This window comes from Lycorma delicatula, chromosome 2, assembly GCF_047948215.1.
Source record: "Lycorma delicatula isolate Av1 chromosome 2, ASM4794821v1, whole genome shotgun sequence".
Lineage (NCBI taxonomy): Eukaryota > Metazoa > Arthropoda > Insecta > Hemiptera > Fulgoridae > Lycorma > Lycorma delicatula.
Window position 1 is genome coordinate 11,348,116 of NC_134456.1, and position 24,815 is coordinate 11,372,930.

Genomic DNA, 24,815 nt, shown 5'->3' on the forward strand with positions numbered 1-24,815 from the left:
TTTAAAAAAAATATATATATATATATATATACACACACAATTTAGACTTGGTTATGAAATCCCCATTAATTATGGCACTCTACCAATGGGAATGATCTGTAATGTTTGTAAGGCATTCAGTGTTGACTTTTCTTCGTATGTTAAATGTGTTCAGCAATTTTTACAATCGGTGATCATAACAGCAGAGTCTGCATTAAATTTTGTTCCCTCTTATGAAAAGTACTACTGAAACAGTAGTGATACTTCAAAATTCTTTAAGTTAAACAATGGTCTAGAAGCGGTTTTCATGTTAAAAACAAGGGGAAGTGTCATTTGAAAACTTACCTGTAAAGGAGATTAAAGTTTTAGCAAATAAAAATGATTAAAATATTTTTTTTTTTTACCAATTCTGATTATTTTTTGGGTACAACTAATATATACCATCACTCATTTTTTATTGCATTTTATTTTTCTATAATTTATTAAGTATTCTCTTCATGACAGATAAAGTTTTTAAAAAAATGTCAAAAGTGCATTTTTTTTCCATGAAAAAATGTCAAGTCTGACCAGTTTCTAACCAAGAACTTTTAGATGAAAGTAAGATGCTAGCATTATGCCGTGGAATTCATCGATGAGATTTATATAATATTCAAACAAACATAATGAAATTCATCTGAAATTTTATCAAAATAAATGCTGTTAGCCTCCTTATATAACAAATAGAAAATAAAACATACTTACGATAGATTAAATTTAAAATTGAACTGCCATGTTGTATACTGTCCTGATGGTGGTTTACCATTTTCATCTAAAAATGTCAATCCTAACTGTATTATTCTGAGTAGATCTACATTACATCGAAGTAACTGATATTGATAATCTGCTGTACTTCTAAATTCTCCAATTGGTCTAGCAACTACTCCAGGAAACTCTGTATCCTATACAATAAAAATAATAAATAAATATATATGCTTATTCACAAAATAAAAAACTCTAAAATAGAAAAAGGGTATTATAAAGGACATTACAATATAAAAGCAATAAATGGAATATACGAAAAAAAATGAAAATGAAAGTTATAAATGACACCATTTAAATTTTGCAAAACATATCTTACATTAGCTATAACAACTGTGATGGTTGTGTGATATTACAAAAATAAATTATCCAAAATGATAGTAATAAAGATAAGATTAATATTACACGTTACTGAAAAAGTAATTTAAAAATACAGTCTTCATTGGGAGATAGGCTTTACAGATGTAGTTTTGTCACGTAAAACTGTTAAAAACTATCATATGAAATTTTTCAAAGTAAAAATTCAAAAACAATTTCATAAATAATTAGAAAATTAGTTTAAAAATCATAATAGAAGAATATACACATGGAAAAACCCAGGTGATACTGCAAGGTATCAGATATATTAAGCAACGATTTAGAAATCAACTCGTCGAATGCAAAGCTTACCCTGGAGCAGACATTGATAGCGGCCATAATTTAGTGATAATGAAATGTAGATTGGGGTTTAAAATCCTGAAGAAAAGGTGTCAGATGAATCGATGGAAGTTAGCTTGAGGAAGAGGAGGTAAAGAAGATTTCTGAGGAGGACATTGCAAGAGGTCTGAGAAAAAAGATGAGGTAGAAAATGCAGAAGAAGAATGGGAGAATGTTAAAAAGGAAATTCTTAAATCAGCAGAAGTGAACTTAGGCGGAACAAAGAGAACTGGTAGAAAACCTTGGATTACAGAGGATATATTGTAGCTGATGGATGAATGTAGAAAATATAAGAAGCTAGTGATGAAGAATGTAAAAGGAACTATCAACAATTAAGAAATGCTATAAACAGGAAGTGCAAACTAGCTAAAGAAGAGTGGATTAAAGAAAACTGTTCAGAAGTGGAAAGAAAAATGAACATTGGTAAAATAGACGGAGCATACAGGAAAATTAAGGAAAACTTTGGGGTACATAAATTAAAATCTAATAATGTATTAAACAAATACACCGTACACCGATTTATAGTACGAAAGAAGTCGATAGGTGGGTGGAATATATTGAAAAGTTATATGGAGGAAATGAATTAGAAAATGTTGTTATAGAGGAAGAAGAGGAAGTTGAAGAAGATGAAAGTGGAGAAACAATACTGAGATCTGAATTTAAGAGAGCATTAAAAGATTTGGATGGCAGAAAGGCTCCTGGAATAGACAGAATACCTGTGCAGTGCTGGTGAGGAAGCGATTGATAGATTATACAAACTGGTATGTAATATTTCTGAAAAAGGGTAAGTTCTGTCAGACTTCAAAAAGTGTTATAGTCATGATACCAAAGAAAGCAGGAGCAGATAAATATGAAGAATACAGAACAATTAGCTTAACTAGTCAAGCATCAAAAATCTTAACTAGAATTCTGTATAGAAGAATTGAGAGGAGACTGGAAGAAGCGTTAGAAGAAGACCAATTTGGTTTCAGGAAAAGTATAGGGACAAGGGAATTAATTTTAACACTCAGACTAATAGTAGAAGGAAGATTAAAAAAACAAACCAACATACTTGGCATTTATAGACCTAAAAAAGGCATTCGATAACGTAGACTGGAATAAAATGTTCAGCATTTTAAAAACATTAGGGTTCAAATACAGAGATAGAAGAAAAACTGCTAATATTTACAGGAACCAAACAGCAACAGTAATAATTGAAGAACATAAGAAAGAAGCCGTAATAATAAGAAAGGGAGTCCGACAAGGATGTTCCCTATCATCGTTACCTTTTAATCTTTGCATAGAACTTGCAGTTAATGATGTTAAAGAACAATTTAGATCCAGAGTAACAGTACAAGGTGAAAAGATAAAGATGCTAAGATTTGCTGATGATATAGTAATTCTAGCTGAGAGTAAAAAAGATTTAGAAGGAACAATGAACGGCATGGATAAAGTCCTACGCAAGAACTACCGCATGAAAATAAACAAGAACAAAACGAAAGTAATGAAATGTAGCAGAAATAACGAAGATGATGATCCACTAAATGTAAAAATAGGAATTGAAAAGATTATGGAGGTAGAAGAATTTTGTTATTTGGGAATCAGAATTTTCTGAATAGCACAGACAAAATGAGCCTTCAGTCAGAAATGTAATTTGTTTACATCAAAAATTAATTTAAACGTCAGGAAAACATTTTTGAAAGTATATGTTTGGAGCGTAGCTTTATATGGAAGTGAAACTTGGACGATCGGAGTAGCTGAGAAGAAAAGATTAGAAGCTTTTGAAATATTGTGCTACAGGAGAATGTTAAAAATCATATGGGTGGATAAAGTGACAAATGAAGAGGTGTTGCGGCAAATTGATGAATAAAGAAGCATTTGGAAAAATATAGTTAAAAGAAGAGACAGATTTATATGCCACATATTAAGGCATCCTGGAATAGTTGCTTTAATACTGGAGGGACAGGTAGAAGGAAAAAATTGTGCAGGCAGGCAATGTTTGGAATATGTAAAACAAATTATTAGGGAAGTAGGATGTAGGGGGTATACCAAAATGAAATGACTAGCACTAGATAGGGAATATTGGAGAGCTGCATCAAATCAGTCAAATGACTGGAGACAAAAAAAAAGAAAAAATTAGAAAATTATTTGTTTATAATAAAATTATTACAGTAAAAATCAGTGTGAAAAGCATAACAAATAATACAAATATCTAGTGTTGATTTCTTTTTTGTCTGTAATATGGCTTTTGTAAAACACTACAGCAAACAAGATATCTAGCATTTATTAAATAAATCTTTTTAGCAGTCTTTGCATTTCTTGGTTCACTATAAATTGATAATTGAGTATTCACAAGTATAGATTACTGAAGGATATATACAGACAAAGATATTTGTATTCTTACACATGTATTACACAGAACAGTATTGCAACTCCAACCTGTATAATATTATGGTTTACAAGCACTGAAATAAATACACAATTAAATGTCATACAAAAAAACTTATTTTCTGTCTGAATAGATTAACACAAAAAGCAGATTATTAAAATTAATACTAACTTTTTTCACTAGTAGGATGATTTATTTTGTTTATGATCATCAAGAATAATGAAGTTTCTCAAAGATCTTTGCTTCTTCAGATTGATTCTTTTTATGATTGATTGGTTTAAACGTAACTAAATCTTAAAAAGTTTTAAATAGATGTCTGCTACCTGCTACATAATGGCAGCAGAAAATTAATTTTATTTCAATGATTGATAGAGGAAACATTTCTTTTTACAATTTTAATGTCCTGTTCTTAAGAAGAGATGTTTATGAAGTACTTATTAAAAAAGTAAAAGAAGAAAATTAAATAATCAATAATTTTAACACAACTTTTACATACTGCCAGCATTGAAACTATTTCAATTAAACTATATTTTAAACTATTTCATAACAGACTGTGTATCTTTTATCAAAATTTCCAGAATAGGTTTTTTAAAATGATGCTTTGTGTTACACACACTTAGGTATGTAAAATCCAAAGAAAAGTATCCTTTAGATGCTTTGTCAATGGCTCTTCATTTGAGTCAAAATTTGAAGACGGTAAAAAAAAAACCAAATGGTGATGAAGTGGGATCAAAGTATGTTTGTTATTAGTGAAAAAAAAAATTGATAATGATCAATGAAAAAATGACATATTATTTTAAAAACCCATTGTTTAAGATGATCAGTGCAATCTGGTACAGCTTAATGATCTAAATTCAAGAACCATATGGTGCATGAAAATTACATCTTATATTACTAATTAGCATTCAGTAAAACAAAAGAGTAAATTCACAACTTTCAGGAGATTTATAATAGAATTATGCAGGAATAATTATTTTCACTATTAATCAGAAAAACACAATTACATATATGTATATATGGTTTTGGTTGAACTGCTTTTCATTTTTTTAAAAAGAAAAAATTAATTTTAGCGGTTTGCTTAAGGTGGACGTTCATTCTAAATATAAGCAAAAAAAAAAAAAAAAACAGTAAGAAAAAGCTAAATATATAATCACACCAATAATTCACACTAAAATTAAATAGTTGTAAAATATCATTGAACTATTAAAAAGTGATTTTTTTTTAATACTTTGTTAAATACAAAAATCATTAGTTGCAGAAATAATTGACTTTCAAAATATTACTTTAAACTTAGTCAAGAAAGGATAAATTCCATTAAACTTTGCTTCTACAAAAAAAAAAAATTAGCAAATATTAAAGAACACACATGCAATGCATTATATGTTACGAAACATGTTTCTAAGTAAAAACATACCATAGCAACATAATTGTACTTTTGAATTATCTTTCTAATAGTCCGGAACTCCTCTTTTAAATTATATGCCCAGACATCTCTTATTCCACATTCTTCATTACTAGGTATTGCAACATTTGTTCCAGTAGCACTGGTTCCTCCTGTAACACCAGGGCCAGCCCATGCTAAAACACGCACCATACAATGGTCTTTGTATAGTAAATACGTTAGAGATTAGTAACAAAAGAAATATAAACATTGTTAGTAATAAGAATAAAATGGAAAAAATATTACTTAAAACAAATATCAGCAGGTATCAACAATATTAAGATTAAATTATAAATAAATGAAAGGAATAGTGGTAACCAATAAACCAGATTAGACATTTTAACTAATATACTGGCATTCTTTCTTTCACTGTATTTTGAAGTTTTCAACTAGAAGAGATTTAGAGCAGTGATTCTCACTCAACCTTTTTAGTTTCAAAACCCCCAAAGAGTAAAAAAATATATAATAAATATTTCACAACCCCTTCAACTCAATCCAATGAAACCTTGTTAAATCTATTTAGTTGAATTGAAAGTGAAGGTAGTGAAGATATGCATATATGAAGTGTGCAAACATGAGCAATTTACAGGTTCGAACTTGATGTGTACATGCTCCTTGTAATTTGATCTACTTTTATAATGTTTGCTGTGAGAGCATCATGCTCAAACATGCAAATGATACGTGAACACATTGTGCTCTGAGCAGTATAAAAGAGGTGTAAGGGATTGCAGAACATGGGTTTAGTTTCAAATGCGAATTCTGCATCTGGTGCCTTTACTTAAGATTTTAAAAGCATAGTTTCATTGAAAATAATAACAACTGAGGTTTCGGTTTTTTAGAGTGCGATGAAACTGTTTTTTTCTTTTTTTCAATTAGATTTTTATGCAAAATGGATAAATTTATGAAAAAAATGAAGCCATCTACATAACGTGAATCAATTGGTAAAAAGGAAAGATTGTACAATGAAAGTTATTTAAATTATAATTTTACCTCACTGGATTAAAAGCCAAAGTGCGTTAACTGCTTTCAAGTCCTCTCTGATGAAAGCATCAAAATTAATTTGACTCTTGGATCTAAACATGTGGATCATAGAAGGATTCCCTAGGCAATTTTCAAAAGAAAATCATATACTTTGAGAAATCAACAACAAGCTTCTATTTGTAAATCAAGCCATACCGTAAAAAGTACACTTGAAGCACCTAATCTCAAAACATTAAGAGTAGCTTAGATGCCCAAGATACCCCATACAATCGCAGAAAAACTCATATTGCATGCTGCAACTGATATGGTCAGTGTTTTAACAGGAAAGGAAGAAGCAAAAAAAAAAAATTTGCTTTCTAATGACACGGTATCAAGGCGCAAGGTGAATCAATGATATGGCTGCTGATGTTCACGCCAGCCACTGTGGCACGAGTGGTAGCGTCTCAGCCTTTCATCCGAAAGTCTTGGGTTCGAGTCCCGATCAGGCACAGTATATTTCATACGCTACACTTCTATATCCACACACAAGCTTCAAGCTTATCATCAAGAAAAAAAAATCAGCTAGTTAGTTCGAGTGAATATTTTAGTATTCAATTTGATGAATCAACACATGTGGCAAACATTTCTGAGTTCTTATATCTAATAAGATATGAATGCTATAGGGATAGATCAATAAAAAAAATATATATATATATATATATATATATATATATGTTGTTTTGTAAATCAATACCTGGTCATACAACAGGATAATGTCTTTTTGATTTTTTTTATGAAACTACTAAAAACTATAACATAGATTGGTCAAAATGTATTGCAGTATATAGTGATTACAAAGGTAATAACAGGAATGAACAATGGATTTATGAAAAAAATCAAGTTCGTCTTATACCAAGAGCAGAATGGACGCCCCGCTTCCTTCACAGACATGCCTTTGCCACAAAAAAATGTATATCAAAAAATCTCAAACAAATTATTTGTGAAGCTGTAAAAATGGTTAAATTTAATAAAAGTTGACCATTGCAGAATATGCTGTTTGATAAACTATGGGATGAAATGAAAAAATCTCTTCTTTTCATACAGTCAGATGGTTATCACAGGGAAAAGTGTTAACCCGGTTATTGGAATTGCAGATGAATTAATAATATTTTTCCAACATAAAAAATGCCATTCCCCATGTTTTTACAGAATAATGAGTATATTTTGCTTTAGGCTTACTTAGCTGATGTATTTTCACATTTAAACGACTTGAATGTGAATTTATAAGGACATGATAAAAAATTTTATTGACGACAAATACTTTCATTAAGAAGCTTAATATTTTAGATTATTTGCCTTTAAAATAAAAATTTTAATATGTATCCACTCACTTCCAAGTATATTGAGAAAAATTTGGATGACAGACACTATTATTCACCACAGTTTGGATAGCTTGAAATGCATTTGTGTGAGCTAAAAATTCAGTCGGCGTTGTATTTCTCAGATGATAAAAATGATTCCTCGAAGAGATGGGTACTGAATCCATTTAGTGAAAACATTGTTACAGCTGCTAAGTTACCAGTTTATATTCACGGCCAGCCCATTGAAATATCTGCCAATAAAACGTTACAACTACAATTCACATCTGAAGATTTAGATGCGTTTTGTCTTGCCTGTCAAAGTAGACATAGAAATTCATTTACAGAAGCATTGAAAATATTAAGCCCATTAGCCACATCTTACCTCTGTGAAAAGGGTTTTTCATCTACAGTTGTGCTAAAAAGTAAATATAAGAATCTCATCTTTTATCACTTGAAAATAATTTGCTATTGTGTGTTTCTAAGAAAAATCCACATACGAAGAAATTTTAAATGAAAAACAAATGCAACCTTCTCATTAATTTATTCTTTTAGATGTGTTAACTAAATATTTTTAATAAACAATTTTTTTTCTCATCAATTGATTTTATTATTGTTTACAAGTAAAGTTGTAGGCTAATTCTGCAACCCCCTTTCATATCACCATGACTCTCCCATAGGGGAGGGTCATGACACCCACAGGGGGTCACGACCCCCCCCCCCTCGGTTGAGAAACACTAATTTTGAGAGTAATCTGCAGAACACTATTAAATGTTACTTTACCAGTATAAAAAGCCACTTAAAGTTGAATGTTCAATGTGTATATGAACTAATCAATAAACAAAAACTGACATTTAATCATTAATTATCACATTTGGGGGACAGATTTTCCCTCGTTTGTTCACTAACAAAATCAGTATAAATTACAAAGTTTTATATATAAACACGTTTGACCTATGTTCCTGGCTACTCTTGTTAGCTGTGCCATGTCTATTTTCTGGATGACATTAGTAATATTTTAAATTCATTTCATGTCTTCAAATCTTGCAGGATGTGTGGATTGTTCCGATAAAGAATATTTTTAAGTACCCCACAGAAAGAAGTCTGAACTAGTCAGCTCAGGGGATCTTGGTGGACACAATCCTTTAGAGATAATTCTTTCACTGAAAAAATCCTGCAGCATTTCCATAGTAGAGCAAGCTGTAAGGCAAGAGGCCTTACTTTTCAAATTCTTTTTTTCTTTCTTTTTCAAATTTATCCCTGAACTTTTGCAAACACACATGAGATTTCATCTCTTAAATAAATCTCAATCATGAATACTCATTTTTCAACTGTTAACTGCATTTTAACAAAAAATAACCACACACAATTATGCAAACTTGTTCAAAAGTCGATGCTCGACACATACTGGCAATACTTAAATGTGCAGGCAAAAAGCAGTCCTCCCCACTCCAGTTCCGGTCGTACCAATACTTCCACAATATTTTACCCATCTTACACTAATATATGCATTTTTAAAAAAATATGAGAGAGTGATTTATAATCAATGCCCAGGAAAAATTACTCAAGTTAATTGATAAAAATTTGTACACATTCTTCTTATGGTGTAAGTGGACACTAAGAAAAGATTTTTTGAAATTCCAAGTTTAAAGGGTGAAAATGACATAACAATTTAATTTAATATTTTTTGAATTTACTGGTAATAAATGATGATAATAATTTGATTTTTGGTGTCTATAATCTTCATTTGAATATCCAAAACTCAATTTCTAGATTTTAAGAAAATTGACCTTGAAGAGGGTGAAGAAAGATAAAAAAGTGTTGAACAATGATTGCAAAAATTCTCCACATTTCCAACTATATTAAATGATATTCAGAAGATTTGGGCTTGCAAATACGTTTCAGTTAAATATCTAAAAACTACTTTCAGAATTTTTTAACTTTTGAATTCTTACAGGGCGTGATAATGCATGGCACAGCGGTTCTACTAACAAAGTCACTGCCACTGTTACTGTATGTGTGATGTGACTCGCTGCACCTGCCTCCAATTAATTACTTGACTAAAAACATTAAAAAAAATAAATTATCGCATACAATGGAATACATACTATGGGCAAAGCCATGATGATGATGCTAGTATATATTTATATATATATACATATGTATACACAAACACGAGACGTGTTTTTAAAGTAAAGTTCATTTTGAATTTGCTCCCTACATATACAAAACAAACAGATGGCACTTTCATAGCTCAGTTACTTCAATCTGAAGTCAACTGCTACATCAAGTAACTATAATTAATCACTTTGTTGTTTATATGGATAACATTTATGAGTGGAATAATTTGTGATCCTAGCAAGTGAGAAGTACAAAGAATAATCACATTTTTGTTGGCAAAAAACACACGCAAATGTTTTTAGCTAAAATTAATACACAAATTTGTGACATTTATGGTCCAAATATTATAAGATGGTGGTGTCATTTAATTCAAGAACGGCAAATGCACGTTAATGAAGAAGAATGTAGTGGCTGGCCATCATTGATGGCCAATGATAATTTGAATGAAAAAGTTGATGAAAACATCAAGAAAATCAGTGCTTCATCATGTCAGATGTCTCTTTGATGTTTTACAATCTTTGATTTATGAAGTTTTGAAAAACTGGACTACAAAAAAACATGTACCAGATGGGTGACAAAGATAATAACTGATACACAAAAGGGAACATTTTGCTGCAGCGCATTAATTTTTGCAGTTATAAAGATGATGATGACAAATTGTTTGATCACATCATTACTAGAGAGAAAATAATGATTTATTTTTTGAACATGAAGACAAACCAGCAGTGAATGCAATGACGGCACTCTCATCTCCTAGCCTGAAGATCTTCAAACAAGAACTTTCAGTAAAGAAGCTTATGTTATGTGATTTTTTTAAGACAATAAGGTGTCTGGGTTGTTGAATTTGGCAATTGCAGAATACTGGGAATGCAAATACATTTGCAAAATGTTAAAAATCTTAAAAGAGCTATTAAGAAAACACAGCATGGGATGCTATGATGCAGAACTTTGTTTTTACATGACAATCTGTGGCTGCACATGACAAATCAGACACTGAGGCGATAGGAAAAATTTCATTGGAAAATCTTCAATCATTCATCCTATAGCTCTGATTTAGCTCCCATTAATTTATTTTCTTTTTTTTTGCCTTAAACAATAACTTGCATCACAAAGGTTTGACAATGATGATGAATTGAAAAATGGTGCTGCTGCATGGTTTAAGTCACTGCCATAGTATTTATTGAAGGAATGAAGAAACTAGTGAAACACTACAAAAGATGTATTGAAATTGAAAGCTACAATGTAGAAAGGTAGAAAATAAATGTAGTTTTTTTAAGAAAAAGTAATAAAGTTTGTTCATATTTTTCAGTTTTGTTTTTATTTCAAAACAGAGCTTACTTAAAAACATGCTTCGTACATGTACATACATAAATATCTACATACATAATGGTAAAATGTAAATTCTAATATGATTAGTTCTGCTTTTGTAAAATAATATTGACTACCATCAGTGTATGAAGGCAGCCAAAAGTCTAGAAAAATTACTAATCTTAGATAAATTTAATAGGGCCCCAAAAACTTGCTTGTTTAGACACTGATAGCTAAGATAGATGCTTCATAGATTCTGCTGTACTTACAATAAGAGAGCTTTAACATGTTTCTTAAAAGCAAGCAAGATAATGCAGAAACAATTTTAAAAATATTTCTGCATTATGCTAATTTTACAACTGTGTACATTAAAGAAATGTTTCATAACATTTTTCCTTTGAAATAATTTCTTATTACAAATGCACACTTTTGCCAACATACATAACTTACTTATTCTTAGAATCCTCCTTCTGCAGTTTTATCAAGTTGGTATCCTTATATTGCTTTATTTTCAGTAGATTTCAAGCAAGGAAACAAGATAAAAATCAGTTGGCATCAAAATGAAAGCAAGATTAAAATATTCCAGAGACAATACTTTGGATCATGCAAGGTTCTAATTTTTGAATGGCATGGAATGATGTCCTGGCAGTATTTTTAGAATAATGGAATACACCATCATTGACAAGTTAAGTGCATTTTCAGGTCATTGTGAAAAACGCTAAGGCAACTTTTTACACACACTCTAACTTTTAATACAAATTCTTGAACAGACTTACTTCTATTTCTTCAAACACACTAAATGCTTTCTCACAAATTACTGCAAACAAGCACACAGTACAAACACCAAAAATACTAACATAATCCTTTCAAAGATGTTTGAACTGCTTGCTGTTTGAACTTGTGTTGTCTTTCTGTCATTTCATCATGTGCTTTTTCAAGCAAAATTCAAGTCTGTGATACTGTTTAAGTAAACTGCAGAATTTTACATTTTTGAACATAATAATATCAAATCCATATGTCACATGAGCAGGCCCTTGAATAATCACAAACTTAAGCCAAATACAATCTTTTTTTTTTTTTTTTCAATTATCAGACAGCAATACCTTCATTAACAAACATGTAGACAGATCTTTTCTCAGAAAATATATATTGATGCTTCGTATAATATATAACAATATTTTCAGCCATATTAGACATTTAAAACTTGGCAGCTGAATAATTAGGATGTATTTTATTACAAGCAGTGATTTTTATTTACAAATGATGGAACAAATGATTTGCATTAAAAATGGAATAAAGTGCAATGGAGTGGAGAAGATGTTATGTCAACACCAAAGGTTTATGAGTGGTACAAACAGTTTCAAAAAGGTCGTGAAGACATCCCAACCCCGTAGGGGGAAGACACCCACCTTATGATGTTACTGGTTGCCACACCACCCCCGCTGTTCCAAGCCCTGAGAGGCTTTACGGAGGTCGTTTTTAGATCCTCTAACTGACTACACCTTACAATCATCAGCCAGGCCTTGGTTGGGATGGCACCGATGAAAATCCCTTGGCAGACATTGGCATTAGTAAAATACCTATCAGATTTCACCTTCATGTAGGCCTCAAATGGGCATCTTCTCAAACTAACTGACTGAAAACGCACAAGCACAAACCCAGCACATAATCCAGATTTGACAGTATCGTTCATGACTGTGAATACCTCAGAAAATGAACGACTGTAAAGTTAAATCAGTGCTACACTCATAAAAATCAAAATTATGTTTTATGCAACACAGAAATTAGATCTGCACCCAAATAAGTCGACTAATTTAGGTCACCTAACAAGGGGAACGTAACCTCATTCCAGTCCGCGCAGGATCCGGGGACAAATCCCACACCCCCACCTGGTCTCATCATGGAGTCTTGCGCGGCATTTCCAAGTCAAAAACAGGACCACTACCGGCAGACGGAGGACACGCCCCTGGCCGCACGGGCTACCATACCCCAGCAGTGCAGCTGCTCCCACCAGCAGGAGCCCCAAATCGAATCACAAACAACGCCAATATGACCATGGCACGATGCCAGTGTGCCTAACTCCAACCAATCCAATGCCTAGGGCGAAAACCTAGCCACCCGGGATCCTACCATGATCGAGTACCTCGATTACACTCCCTCTGCAGACCTATACCTCGCAAGGGTGTGAAGAAGACCAGCCACTATGGACCAGTCCTCACGGATCATCCAGTTAATACGGAGATCCAGAAAGGAATGTATTCTCTCAAGTTCCGTAACAGCTTGTGAACGTTCGACCTCGTATCGGGGACAGACATAGAGGACGTGGTTCACTGCATCATGAGTCCCACAATCTGGGCATTGACTTGAATCCACCAAACAAAACCTAGCCAAACTCGTCCGAAAGGGACCATGGCCGGAGAGAAACTGTGTGATATACCGATTGGGGGAGACCCATCCAATTGCACCTAAATTAGAACTATAGGGAATATACCAGTGTATAGTATATACCTGTGGGGGATTCATCCCACCTGACTTGCCTAGACACAAGGCCCCAGTCTTCAATCTCCTGCTTTCATTCTGATGTCAATAGGTTATTTACTTTAGAAATGTAGCATTCCTTACACTCATTAGCCAAGATATCTATTGGTTTGACTATGGCTATAACACAAACTGCCTCCTGCGAGACTGTTCTATAACCGTCTATAACAGCCAGCAAGAGGAGTCGCTGGGCCCGCAACAAAATGTCCGTACAATACCTAAAAGCCATGCGGTGACCCCAGAAAGGAGCAGCATACAGCATAATAGCTTCGCTGACACCTTTGTAAAGGATACGCATGGTATGGTAATTCAAACCCCAATCGGGATGAATGATTCTACGGATTCCATAAAAAGAATCAACAGCCTTTTTTGCTACATACTGTAAATGTTTCTTGAACTGAAAATTCTCATCAAGAATAACACCCAGGTATTTTTGAGCCGTAACATACCGAATGGGGAGACCAGCCCTCTGAACCCGGATTCGTTGGGAAGCAGCTAATCAGTACTTAAGCAAATCATTGTAGTTTTCTCTGGGCTGAAAAAAATCATCTTATGTTGGAAACTCCACAGTTGGAGTGTCTCACAAGCATGAGCAGCTCAGAACTCTACCTTGTTACGCAAATCCCCTTCAATCAGTAGCAGCACGTCATCATAAGCGATAATACGACAACCACATGGGAACCTTAAACGCAACATGGGATTGAATTCTATGATCCAAAAAAGGGGACTCAGAACACTGCCCTGAGGGTATCCTTTAATTATGGTCTTCTGAACCTCCGAGCGCCAACATCACGCAGAGAAACGGTCCGATGGCTGAAATAACTTGAGAGCACTTCTAATTCATTTCATGTACACTTATGCTTCTGCATCTGAAACAGGGCAGTGGACCACCATAAGTTATTAAATGTCCCAGATATGACCAAAAAAATCCCTAATACATATATACATGGACAAGAGGAAGCTATATCCATCAGACTGTGAAGACAACAAAAGTTTCAACAACTGATGAAATAACTTCAAAATAGACACTAAAATCGATAATAGTTCAACTACTATTATTAACTAGTGAAGTTGCTGATAAGGCAGAAATCGCTTATGGTTTGTGTAAAACAAATTTTGCAGACATTTTGGGTATGAAACAACAAAATTTGCTCCAAAACTAATTAATCTTCAACAAAAGCAACATCACAACATAACTGAAAGCTGACATCACTGACTCAGAATTACACGTCATAACAGGTGATGAAACATGGGAGTAAGGTTATGACATTGAAATAAAGGTATAATCCCAATGAAAACATCCTAAAAATGCTGAATTTGATTAAATTTTAAGCTTTTCTTACTGTTTTTTCTTTTTTTTCAATTACAATGGCATTGTTCATTATGAGTTCTTACTACAAGGTTGTACAATCAACAAACAGTATTACTTAGCATTTTCATTTTTACGCCGTTTACACAAGGCAATCTGAAGAAAACAACAACAAATGTGTACAAATAATTCTCGGATTTTGAAATAAAAATAACACTCCATCTCACATGTCACTATTATTATTATTATTAATGATTAATTCATTATTAATGATTAATTCATAATTATCTAGCCAAAAATAACACCACACTGACACCACAACCTTCATATCCTCCAGACACAGGACCAATCACCAGTTAAACAGTGGAAACATTAAAAAAAAAACTTTGCAATCACTGCATAAATAAAATAAAGAAATAGTCACTCACAAAACTTGTGACTAAATCGAAATATGCTTTCCATAGATATTTTGAAAATTGGAAGAAATGAGTTTGTCACATCTCTGTAGAATTACTTTGAAGGAGACAATATCAATAAATTAAAATTAGTATCTTTTTGATAAAAAATTTAATTCTTGTAATTTTTTTATCAAACCTCATTCTATATTATTTGATAAAAATAAGAGTAAAAATCTGATCTATGATGGCAAAGTTGGGACAGTGAATAATAAGAGGTGTAGGTCTCACACTAACAACAAACACACATAATAACAAATATACTAGTAACAATAGTACATTAGAATGAAGCACATGTTAAAGCAAGAATGGAAACTTACACAAAGTGGTTTACCACAAATATAAAATTCAAAAGGGCACATTCAAATCATTGGTTTAAGATAATTGATAATTTCATGGAAAATACTGTTATAAGACATTGCCCATAATGGGACAGTAATGCAACCCTTTAATATAAAATGTTTAAGAGTAATCAATAATGCCCAGAGTTCACATTAGAGGTTCTTTCTGCACAATAAAAGCCTGCTGTAATTAATTTTACAAATAGTGGCCAAGTTGTGTAGCAAATTGCAAGATAAAAACTTCAACATCAGGTTCACTATTTCAAAACTCCCCCCTAAAAAAATTTCCAGATTTGATCTAAAAAAAGGGACTTGACTTTATCTTCCTTTTTTTTATAAATCTAGATCCAGTTTTATATGTGGTGAAGTGAAAATTACTGTTATAACGATCTGATTTTTGCTGTCTAAAGTTAATACAGAATTCTAACAGAAGAGTTATAAAAGAAAACCAGAACTGGAAAATTAGTTCAAACATGGCAATAAATATACAAAAAAATACACCAGTAACATTTTAAGTACAAACTAAATTAAAAACTGGAAAAATAAATATTAATTTCCTTTTACGTCATCTATTTTCGTTTGTAAATGATGAGTTAAAAATACCTAATATTTAACAAATTTTACCTAAAATTCAATTAAAATTATTTAAAAATCACTTTACATCAGTCTGATAAAAAAAATCTTAATGTATGATAAAAAAAAATTAAAATTGTAAGTTACAGGTACCAATAGCTGACGGCATGACAGGACTTGCTCCCAGTTTTTCCAGTAAATGTGCTGACCAACTGCTCACATTTGTACCTCCAGCTACCTCCCTTCCCTGTTGCTGCTGTTGTTGCTGTGATGGCTGTTGATGCTGATGCTGTTGACTTCCGTTTCGCTCCAGTTGGACACAGCCCTGAAAAAATAATTAAATAAACATTGCATGTTTGTGTAATTCTGTAATTATTAACACATTTTTTCTGTATAAAGAAAAACTACATAAAATTTGTATTTTAAATAAAATATGCAATGATTTAACTCTAAACATTTTTTAAAAGTCAATAAACCACAGTAGAAAAATGTATAACAACGGTATTACTATTTTAATCAATAATGGCAAAATGAAAATGACGCTTAGGTACTCCTACACTAAATCACAGGGTCTAATTATGCTAGCTTATCTGACTAAATATATTTAATGGAGAGAATTTATCTATAATTTTTTATAAGTCTATCCCAATAAAATAAGATACAACATTATTAATGGTAATACTACAGAATACATGCAAATTAATTTATAAGATGTTAGATAGTAATCGATATGATTATTTTCTGGTTATAGAAGTTTGAAATAATATCCTTCTATCATCTGGTCTGATAGTAGATGGAGACAGACAGCAACAGCATTGTACTATGTATCCTACTAAAAACAGTGAATATAATTCAAGTCACAATAATGCTGTCATGTAAAATGGGAGTATACTAATATCTTCAGGGAAAAAAGTATATCTTGTCTTGTAGCAGACTAATACAGAGTTGTACCTCACCAGTTGTAAATCTTGCATTTTTCTGATGTAAACATCCATGAATGGTGTATAAAAAATATTACTACATAATAGTAAATATTGTTACATTTAAATAGAATAATACTGTCCAACTTCACAAAGAATTAAAGAAAAAGAAAGTGTAAATTTATTAATTTTAAATGCAAAAGGATAATTTTATATAATCAAAATTAATCTAAGCTTATAACAAAAGAAAAAATGCAGATTGAATTTTAAAATACTAGTCAGTCATTCAAGGCAAGCAGGCAGGTACATTACTTGTTCATACAATGAATGTACCTAAAGTGTTTATTAAGTGTATATATTATTAGGTATATTAATCCTCTTAATTTAAATCTGATGCGCACAGATGACAAAATAAAAATAATTAATATTAGGAATTTAAGCATAACAATTAATTTGATAGTACATTTTAGAACTTACTACAGATTGTTTTAGTCAGTGGGACTAGTTAATTTAATTTTACAAATACCATATAAATTTCTATGATAAAAACTATAAAATAATATGCGTACTTTAATCTGTAATATATATTTATTTATATTTAATTTAATGAATATTGCTTATCTACTGATTGTTCATTCGTTAAACTCACAGTTGATATTAATTATTTTAGTAATTGTTCCAAAAATCAATAAACAATGAAGTTTATTTTAATTTTCAATTGAAAGGATATTAACAATTATGCTAATGTTTAGAAATTAAAACATTATACTGTAGACTTTAACAAATCACAATTCTTATCACTTCATCATTTTCTCATACCTTATACTATTTTTATATAAAAGCAACCTATAAATATAAACAAATATTCATGGCAATATTTTGAGAAATTTTTTATGCAAAACAGCTTTCTAAGTTAGGTACCATACCAGTATGTAACCTTTAGAACAAACAACCATCAGAACGTTTTCATTTATTGTCACTAACATAAGTTAAAATACATTTTATAAAGATTGAATTATGACTGTGTTATGAAGAGCATAACATATTACAATTCAAGTAAATATGAGTAGTTAAAATTCAAGGATAAATAATTCAGAAATGAATTTAAAATTAGTAAAAACCACATATAATAATCTAACATGTTTTTTTATTTGTTACCTGACTTTAAACATTTTTGGAGACTTTTATTAGGAGATTTTTGTCAGGTAAGATAAAAACTAATCTTTTTTAAGCTCTGATCAACACCTAACTGATAAAGTAAAATGTGTTATCAAAGACTGATAATTTATAAAATCAAAAATCATATTATTTAAAAATTTTATGTATGTCAAATAGGTCATAAAAGTAAGTTATTCAGATACAAAAGTAAACACTTCCTTGTGTACTCGAGAAGACCTTATCAACATAAGCCCTCTTCCTTTACTATGTTTCCTAACATATAAAATTAAAATAAAATTGTAAAAGAATTCTTATTATCTAAACTTTAATCTATAATAATATGTGGGCTGGAATGAAGACTTCCTAAATGTTGCTAGGTTCTTTATGGGTAGCCACAGTAATGCTGCTACAGAATTATTTACTTTTGAAAAATAATACTTCAAAATCTGAAACAATCTGGTAATGGATTTCATAGGTTTAATCATCCACATTAAGGCCTTTAAAAGGCAAAATTTTAAAAACAGGTTTTTTTCTAAATTTATCTAAAAGGTCACTTGAATAAAGTGTCTGGAACAGTTTTAAAAGATCAACAATAAATAAAAATTAATTAATTTTTATTTGTAAATCTTAAAATCTGTGTCATCTGAAAGTGTGTTATGCTCATTTTCCAAATATTTATCCTAAAACTTAATTATACATAATATTTAATCAATTATAATCAAAACAACTCATCCCCAACATTCATAAAAACCACCAATCACAACGACACGATCTAATATACTACACCACTCCCATGTGTAGCATCAGTGGATATTTCATGACACATAGAATAAGATTTTCTAAAAAAAAATATTAGCTTTAGTCCTATTATTTATAGCAATCAATTTTTTTTATGCAAAGCAGTCTATTTACACACTGAAATTATAAATATTTATAAGAAAATTAACTAACAATCTTGAACAATAATTCTGAATTTTTCAAGGCGAAATCCAGTACATATTATAAGTCTGTACATAAAAGGTAAGATGTAAATTCATAAATAAATAAAACAAAAATACAACCGTTAAAAACTATCCAAATTAAATATTTTGTTTAAAAATAATTTTGCAATTAATAGTTTAAATGAAACTCGTAACAATAAACTGCAACATGTTTAATATTTAAACATTATTCAGTTATTAAAATTTAAACAAAAAGCCAATGTAATTAGTTATTTAACTTACTTTTTCCTTTATGTCTGATGTTTCCCAATATCTATTGTTCAACTGTTTATTTGTGCAAGTTTGTGCATCACTTTCTTGTACTTTCATCTGGGATTGTAAGGATCTGAAATAATACACAATCATTGAAACACTTCTTGAATCTAAATAACTATTTCTATAAAATCAAACATCACCACTTACTTATAAAAAGACTGACTGACCTTTATGCTAAAAAAATGTCAAATAGACAAACTACAGCACACATTAAATCTTTTCTTTCTTTTTACTCAAAAATTCAAGTATACATTACAAAAATAATAAATTATTCATAATACATGTAGACAAAGTTCCTGAAGAACTTATAAGATCACCATGAAATTTTCTTAAAACCAGTTTCCTACCAATATCTCAAATAAGTTCAAACTAATTTAAAATTACCTTGTTTAATGTACAATATATATAGCATAAATAAAAATCTTTGTAGTTAATGCTGAACATTTTAATTACTTTAAAAAGTTAAGTGGTTAACCAGATGAGAAAGCATCACTTGCTTGATTGACAGGCTGCTAAAATCTTCAATAGTTAAATATAATAGTCACTTTACTACTACTATCACATAATTAATCACATGTTTTAATTATATTATACATCACAAACAACCAAAATTAATTCAATAAACAAAATTATTTGTCATGTAAAATATATTTATACATTGCAATTTTATTTGTGTTAAAAGGGTGATTAATAAAAATTGTAACTTTCATGAAATAATTAAACAAAAGATATATACATTTCATAATAATTGCCTATTCTATGTAATAGAGATGATTTTAAAGCATAATTTCAGGAGAAACACTAAATATTACATAATAAATAATTAAATTAGAGATAACTGAAATACACCTTTGGAAAAAAAAATCTGTGATTATTTATTTTTCATAAGTTTTTCTACTAGGGATGTGAGTCATACAAACAAATTTAACTAAATAAATAGTTGACTTATCTGAACAAATATGTGCTAGAATTCAAAATCCTGGATCATGACTCAAGACCTGTCACGCTCAATTTTTTTATGTTAAAATATTATTTATTCACGTTGTCAAATATCATTCATAAAATACTTACTTACAACATTTTATCCTGACATAATTTGGATTAAATTGCAACCGAATCAAAAGACTTTAAGATAAGGAATGAAATAAAATAAAGTACTAAAAGATAAAAACACATTTAACTCTAAAAGTTGTAAAGGATAATTGGAAAGCTATTCACTTTACTCAACACTACAAACAAAGCCATAGGTTAGGGTATTTATGTTTAATTGATCTTTGTGAACTTTAACTGACAACTTATCACCCATATAATCAGTATTACGATAATGCATCATTCATAAAACTTATTTACAAAAACTACTTATTTTATTTGACTGTAAACTGATAAATTTCATAGAGAGGAATCATTCATTAATTAAATGAAGAGCATGAAGTAATTTATTCTCACGTCTTCAACTGATCTCTTAATACCGATATCTTTAAAATTATAAATGTATCTCAACTAAATGATAAAAAATATTAATATACTGAATTTAATGAGCAGTTGAAAGATACTTTATGTTTTCTATAAAGAAATTAAACAAAACTCAAAGAAAATCTATATCAGTAGAATCCTAATGTTCCTTTTCAATGTTTTAATGATTAGATTTTTTTATACAGTTTAATAAATAATTTCACTTCTAGTATATTTTATTAATTTAAAATTTAGTAAATTACAGTTTAACAAGCTGGAAAACTTATTAAAACATAATACTATAAATTCAAGTAGTTAATTTTTTCCCGCACTTGTCTACACAATCAATTATCTTTTAAATTTAAGGCATAAAGTAAAATGATTAAATAGTCAAGAATACACGAAGAAATGAAACATGGATGAAACAGATATATAAAAATACAAAAGGAATGTATTAAAGTGTTTATAATGTAAGTAAAAATCTAAAGGCGCCAACAAGCCGCCTCTATCCCACTCATATAATCAGGCATGGAGGACACTTTTGCTACTGGTTGCTACAAAAATAAGACTGCAAGACCCCCCCCCCCACCCAAATTATACTGCTTGTATTATTTTTATTTTTTTATTATTGTTTATTCTACACTACTCATTTATTTTTTGTATTTTTTATTTATTTATTTAAATTTATTGTTTAATTATTTATTTACTCTAGTGTATTAATCCATTAATTTCCGTAACTATATAAATTATTTTGTATGAAATTATTTTATGTTTTACAATTATAAAATATAGTACAAATTAACGTTTTAATTAATTAAAATTAATTTTTTTTTTTGTCTTCAGTCATTTGACTGGTTTGATGCAGCTCTCCAAGATTTCCTATCTAGTGCTAGTCGTTTCATTTCAGTATACCCCTACATCCTACATCCCTAACAATTTGTTTTACATATTCCAAACGTGGCCTGCCTACACAATTCCTCCCTTCTACCCGTCCTTCCAATATTAAAGTGACTATTCCAGGATGCCTTAGTATGTGGCCTATAAGTCTGTCTCTTCTTTTAACTATATTTTTCCAAATGCTTCTTTCTTCATATATTTGCCACAATACCTCTTCATTTGTCACTTTATCCACCCATCTGATTTTTAACATTCTCCTATAGCACCTTATTTCAAAAGCTTCTAATCTTTTCTTCTCAGATATTCCGATCGTCCAAGCTTCACTTCCATATAAAGCGACGCTCCAAACATACACTTTCAAAAATTTTTTCCTGACATTAAATTAATTTTTGATATAAACAAATTATATTTCTGATTGAAGGCTCGTTTCGCTTGTGCTATTCAGCATTTTATATCGCTCCTGCTTCGTCCATTTTTAGTAATTCTACTTCCCAAATAACAAAATTCTTCTACCTTCATAATCTTTTCTCCTCCTATTTTCACATTCATTGGTTCATCTTTGTTATTTCTACTACATTTCATTACTTTTGTTTTGTATTTGTTTATTTTCATGCGATAGTTCTTGCATAGGACTTCATCTATGCCGTTCATTGTTTCTTCTAAATCCTTTTTACTCTCGGCTAGAATTACTATATCATCAGCAAATCGTAGCATCTTTATTTTTTCACCTTGTACTGTTACTCCGAATCTAAATTGTTCTTTAACATCATTAACTGCTAGATCCATGTAAAGATTAAAAAGTAACGGAGATAGGGAACATCCTTGTTCCCTAGGACTCCCTTTCTTATTACGGCTTCTTTCTTATGTTCTTCAATTAAAACTGTTGCTGTTTGGTTCCTGTACATGTTAGCAATTGTTCTTCTATCTCTTCTTCCTCTATAACACCATTTTCTAATTCATTTTCTCCGTATAACTCTTCAATATATTCCACCCATCTATCGACTTTACCTTTCGTATTATATATTGGTGTACCATCTTTGTTTAACACATTACTAGATTTTAGTTTATGTACCCCAAAATTTTCCTTAACTTTCCTGTATGCTCCGTCTATTTTACCAATGTTCATTTCTCTTTCCACTTCTGAACAGTTTTCTTTAATCCACTCTTCTTTCGCCAGTTTGCACTTCCTGTTTATGGCATTTCTTAATTGCCGATAGTTCCTTTTACTTTCTTCATCACTATCATTCTTATATTTTCTACTTTCATCCATCAGCTGCAATGTATCGTCTGAAACCCAATGTTTTCTACCGGTTCTCTTTATTCCGCCTAAGTTTGCTTCTGCTGATTTAAGAATTTCCTTTTTAACATTCTACCATTCTTCTTCTACATTTTCTACCTTATCTTTTTTACTCAGACCTCTTGCGATGTCCTCCTCAAAAATCTTCTTTACCTCCTCTTCCTCAAGCTTCTCTAAATTCCACCGATTCATTTGAGGTTTTTAAACCTCAGGTTCTTCAGGTTTTTAAACCCCAATCTACATTTCATTATCACCAAATTATGGTCGCTATCAATGTCTGCTCCAGGGTAAGTTTTGCAGTCAACGAGCTGATTTCTAAATTGTTGCTTAATACCTTGCAGTATCACCTGGCTTTTTCCAAGTGTATATTCTTCTATTGTGATTTTTAAATTGGGTGTTGGCAATTACTAAATTATACTTCGTGCAAAACTCTATAAGTCCGCCCCTTCTTTCATTCCTTTTGCCCAGCCCGTATTCACCCACTATATTTCCTTCCTTGCCTTTTCCAATGCTTGCATTCCAATCTCCAACTATTATTAAATTTTCATCTCCTTTTAAAATGTAAAATTAATTTTACATTTATTATATTACAAACTTAATATCTCATAGTATTCATAATATTTTTTTATAATAAACTTAATAATGATTATAATTATATTATTTTTACTCACACTTCCTTAATAGTTATTTATTTATGTATGTTTTTGTACAATTTAAAGTTTTTATTTTGTAGTTTTGTAGGCCTACAAAACTCAGAAGTATATTAGTTATTGGTGCATGTGCTATTTAGAAATAATTTTCGTAAATAACAATGCCACGTCAAAGAAAATTATAACATTATAGCCTATAATAAATAAACAACTCGTTTCATATACTTTTGTATTACGTCATTGTTTTTTTTATTTATAACAAAACCTTAGTTTAACATGAAAAAACTTTCAAGATATAAAAAAATTACTTATATACATCTTGAACAAAACATTAGGCAAAAATAATTTTATTTGTAATAACAAATTATGTAACTATAATAGTAACATCATAATTGGATATACTGAAAGTCATTGCAAATTAAAGGATGTGACTTTTGGAATACGCTACTTTCAATGCTGGTGTAAGAAGTCGCTGAGTGTTGTTAAGAGCAGTGGTGGGGATGCCGCACCACACTACTGACCCACCTTCAGATATTACATACACTATAATAAATATTTTTAAAATACTACTAAAATAGTTGCTTAAAATATGCTACCATATTTTTCAATGAACTTAAAGTTTAAAAAGAATCACATGCTTGGTGAGCAAAGTTATTTCACAATAAATGAGATTAAATTGATTTACTTTGATAAAGATTTCTAATTAAACTGTCCTTTCTCTTCACCAGCATATAGCTTAAGACAGTATGGAGCAATGAGCTAAATGGTTTTACATAATGTAATCTGAATTTGCTTCTTCAAAAAAGAGCACGAATTCAACTTTTGATTCCTTAAGTGTGTTGATTTCACAGTGCAAGTTTTATGTTTCAAAACACCCTGAAGGTCCACATGCATGAGGTCTGGTAATCTTTTTGATATTTTCATGGAGCTCTACCACCTA

The 24,815-nt window shown here is 30.6% G+C and overlaps 1 protein-coding gene across 3 annotated transcripts in view; it reads right to left on the minus strand.

Moving 5' to 3' along the window:
• Pop2 (CCR4-NOT transcription complex subunit Pop2) overlaps positions 1 to 24,815 on the minus strand; it is a 45,923-nt gene that overhangs the window by 14,024 nt on the left and 7,084 nt on the right. The window contains exons 2-5 of one of the 3 annotated variants that reach the window (XM_075358269.1): positions 19,547 to 19,649; positions 16,399 to 16,570; positions 5,256 to 5,395; positions 721 to 917 (exon numbers count right to left, since the gene is read on the minus strand). In XM_075358269.1, coding sequence (XP_075214384.1) covers positions 721 to 917; positions 5,256 to 5,395; positions 16,399 to 16,570; positions 19,547 to 19,633 — 596 coding nt within the window. In that variant the 5' untranslated portion in view covers positions 19,634 to 19,649. Of the gene's footprint in view, positions 1 to 720; positions 918 to 5,255; positions 5,444 to 16,398; positions 16,571 to 19,546; positions 19,650 to 24,815 lie in introns of all 3 variants that reach the window. The other 2 variants (XM_075358268.1, XM_075358267.1) reach the window with 2 other exon arrangements.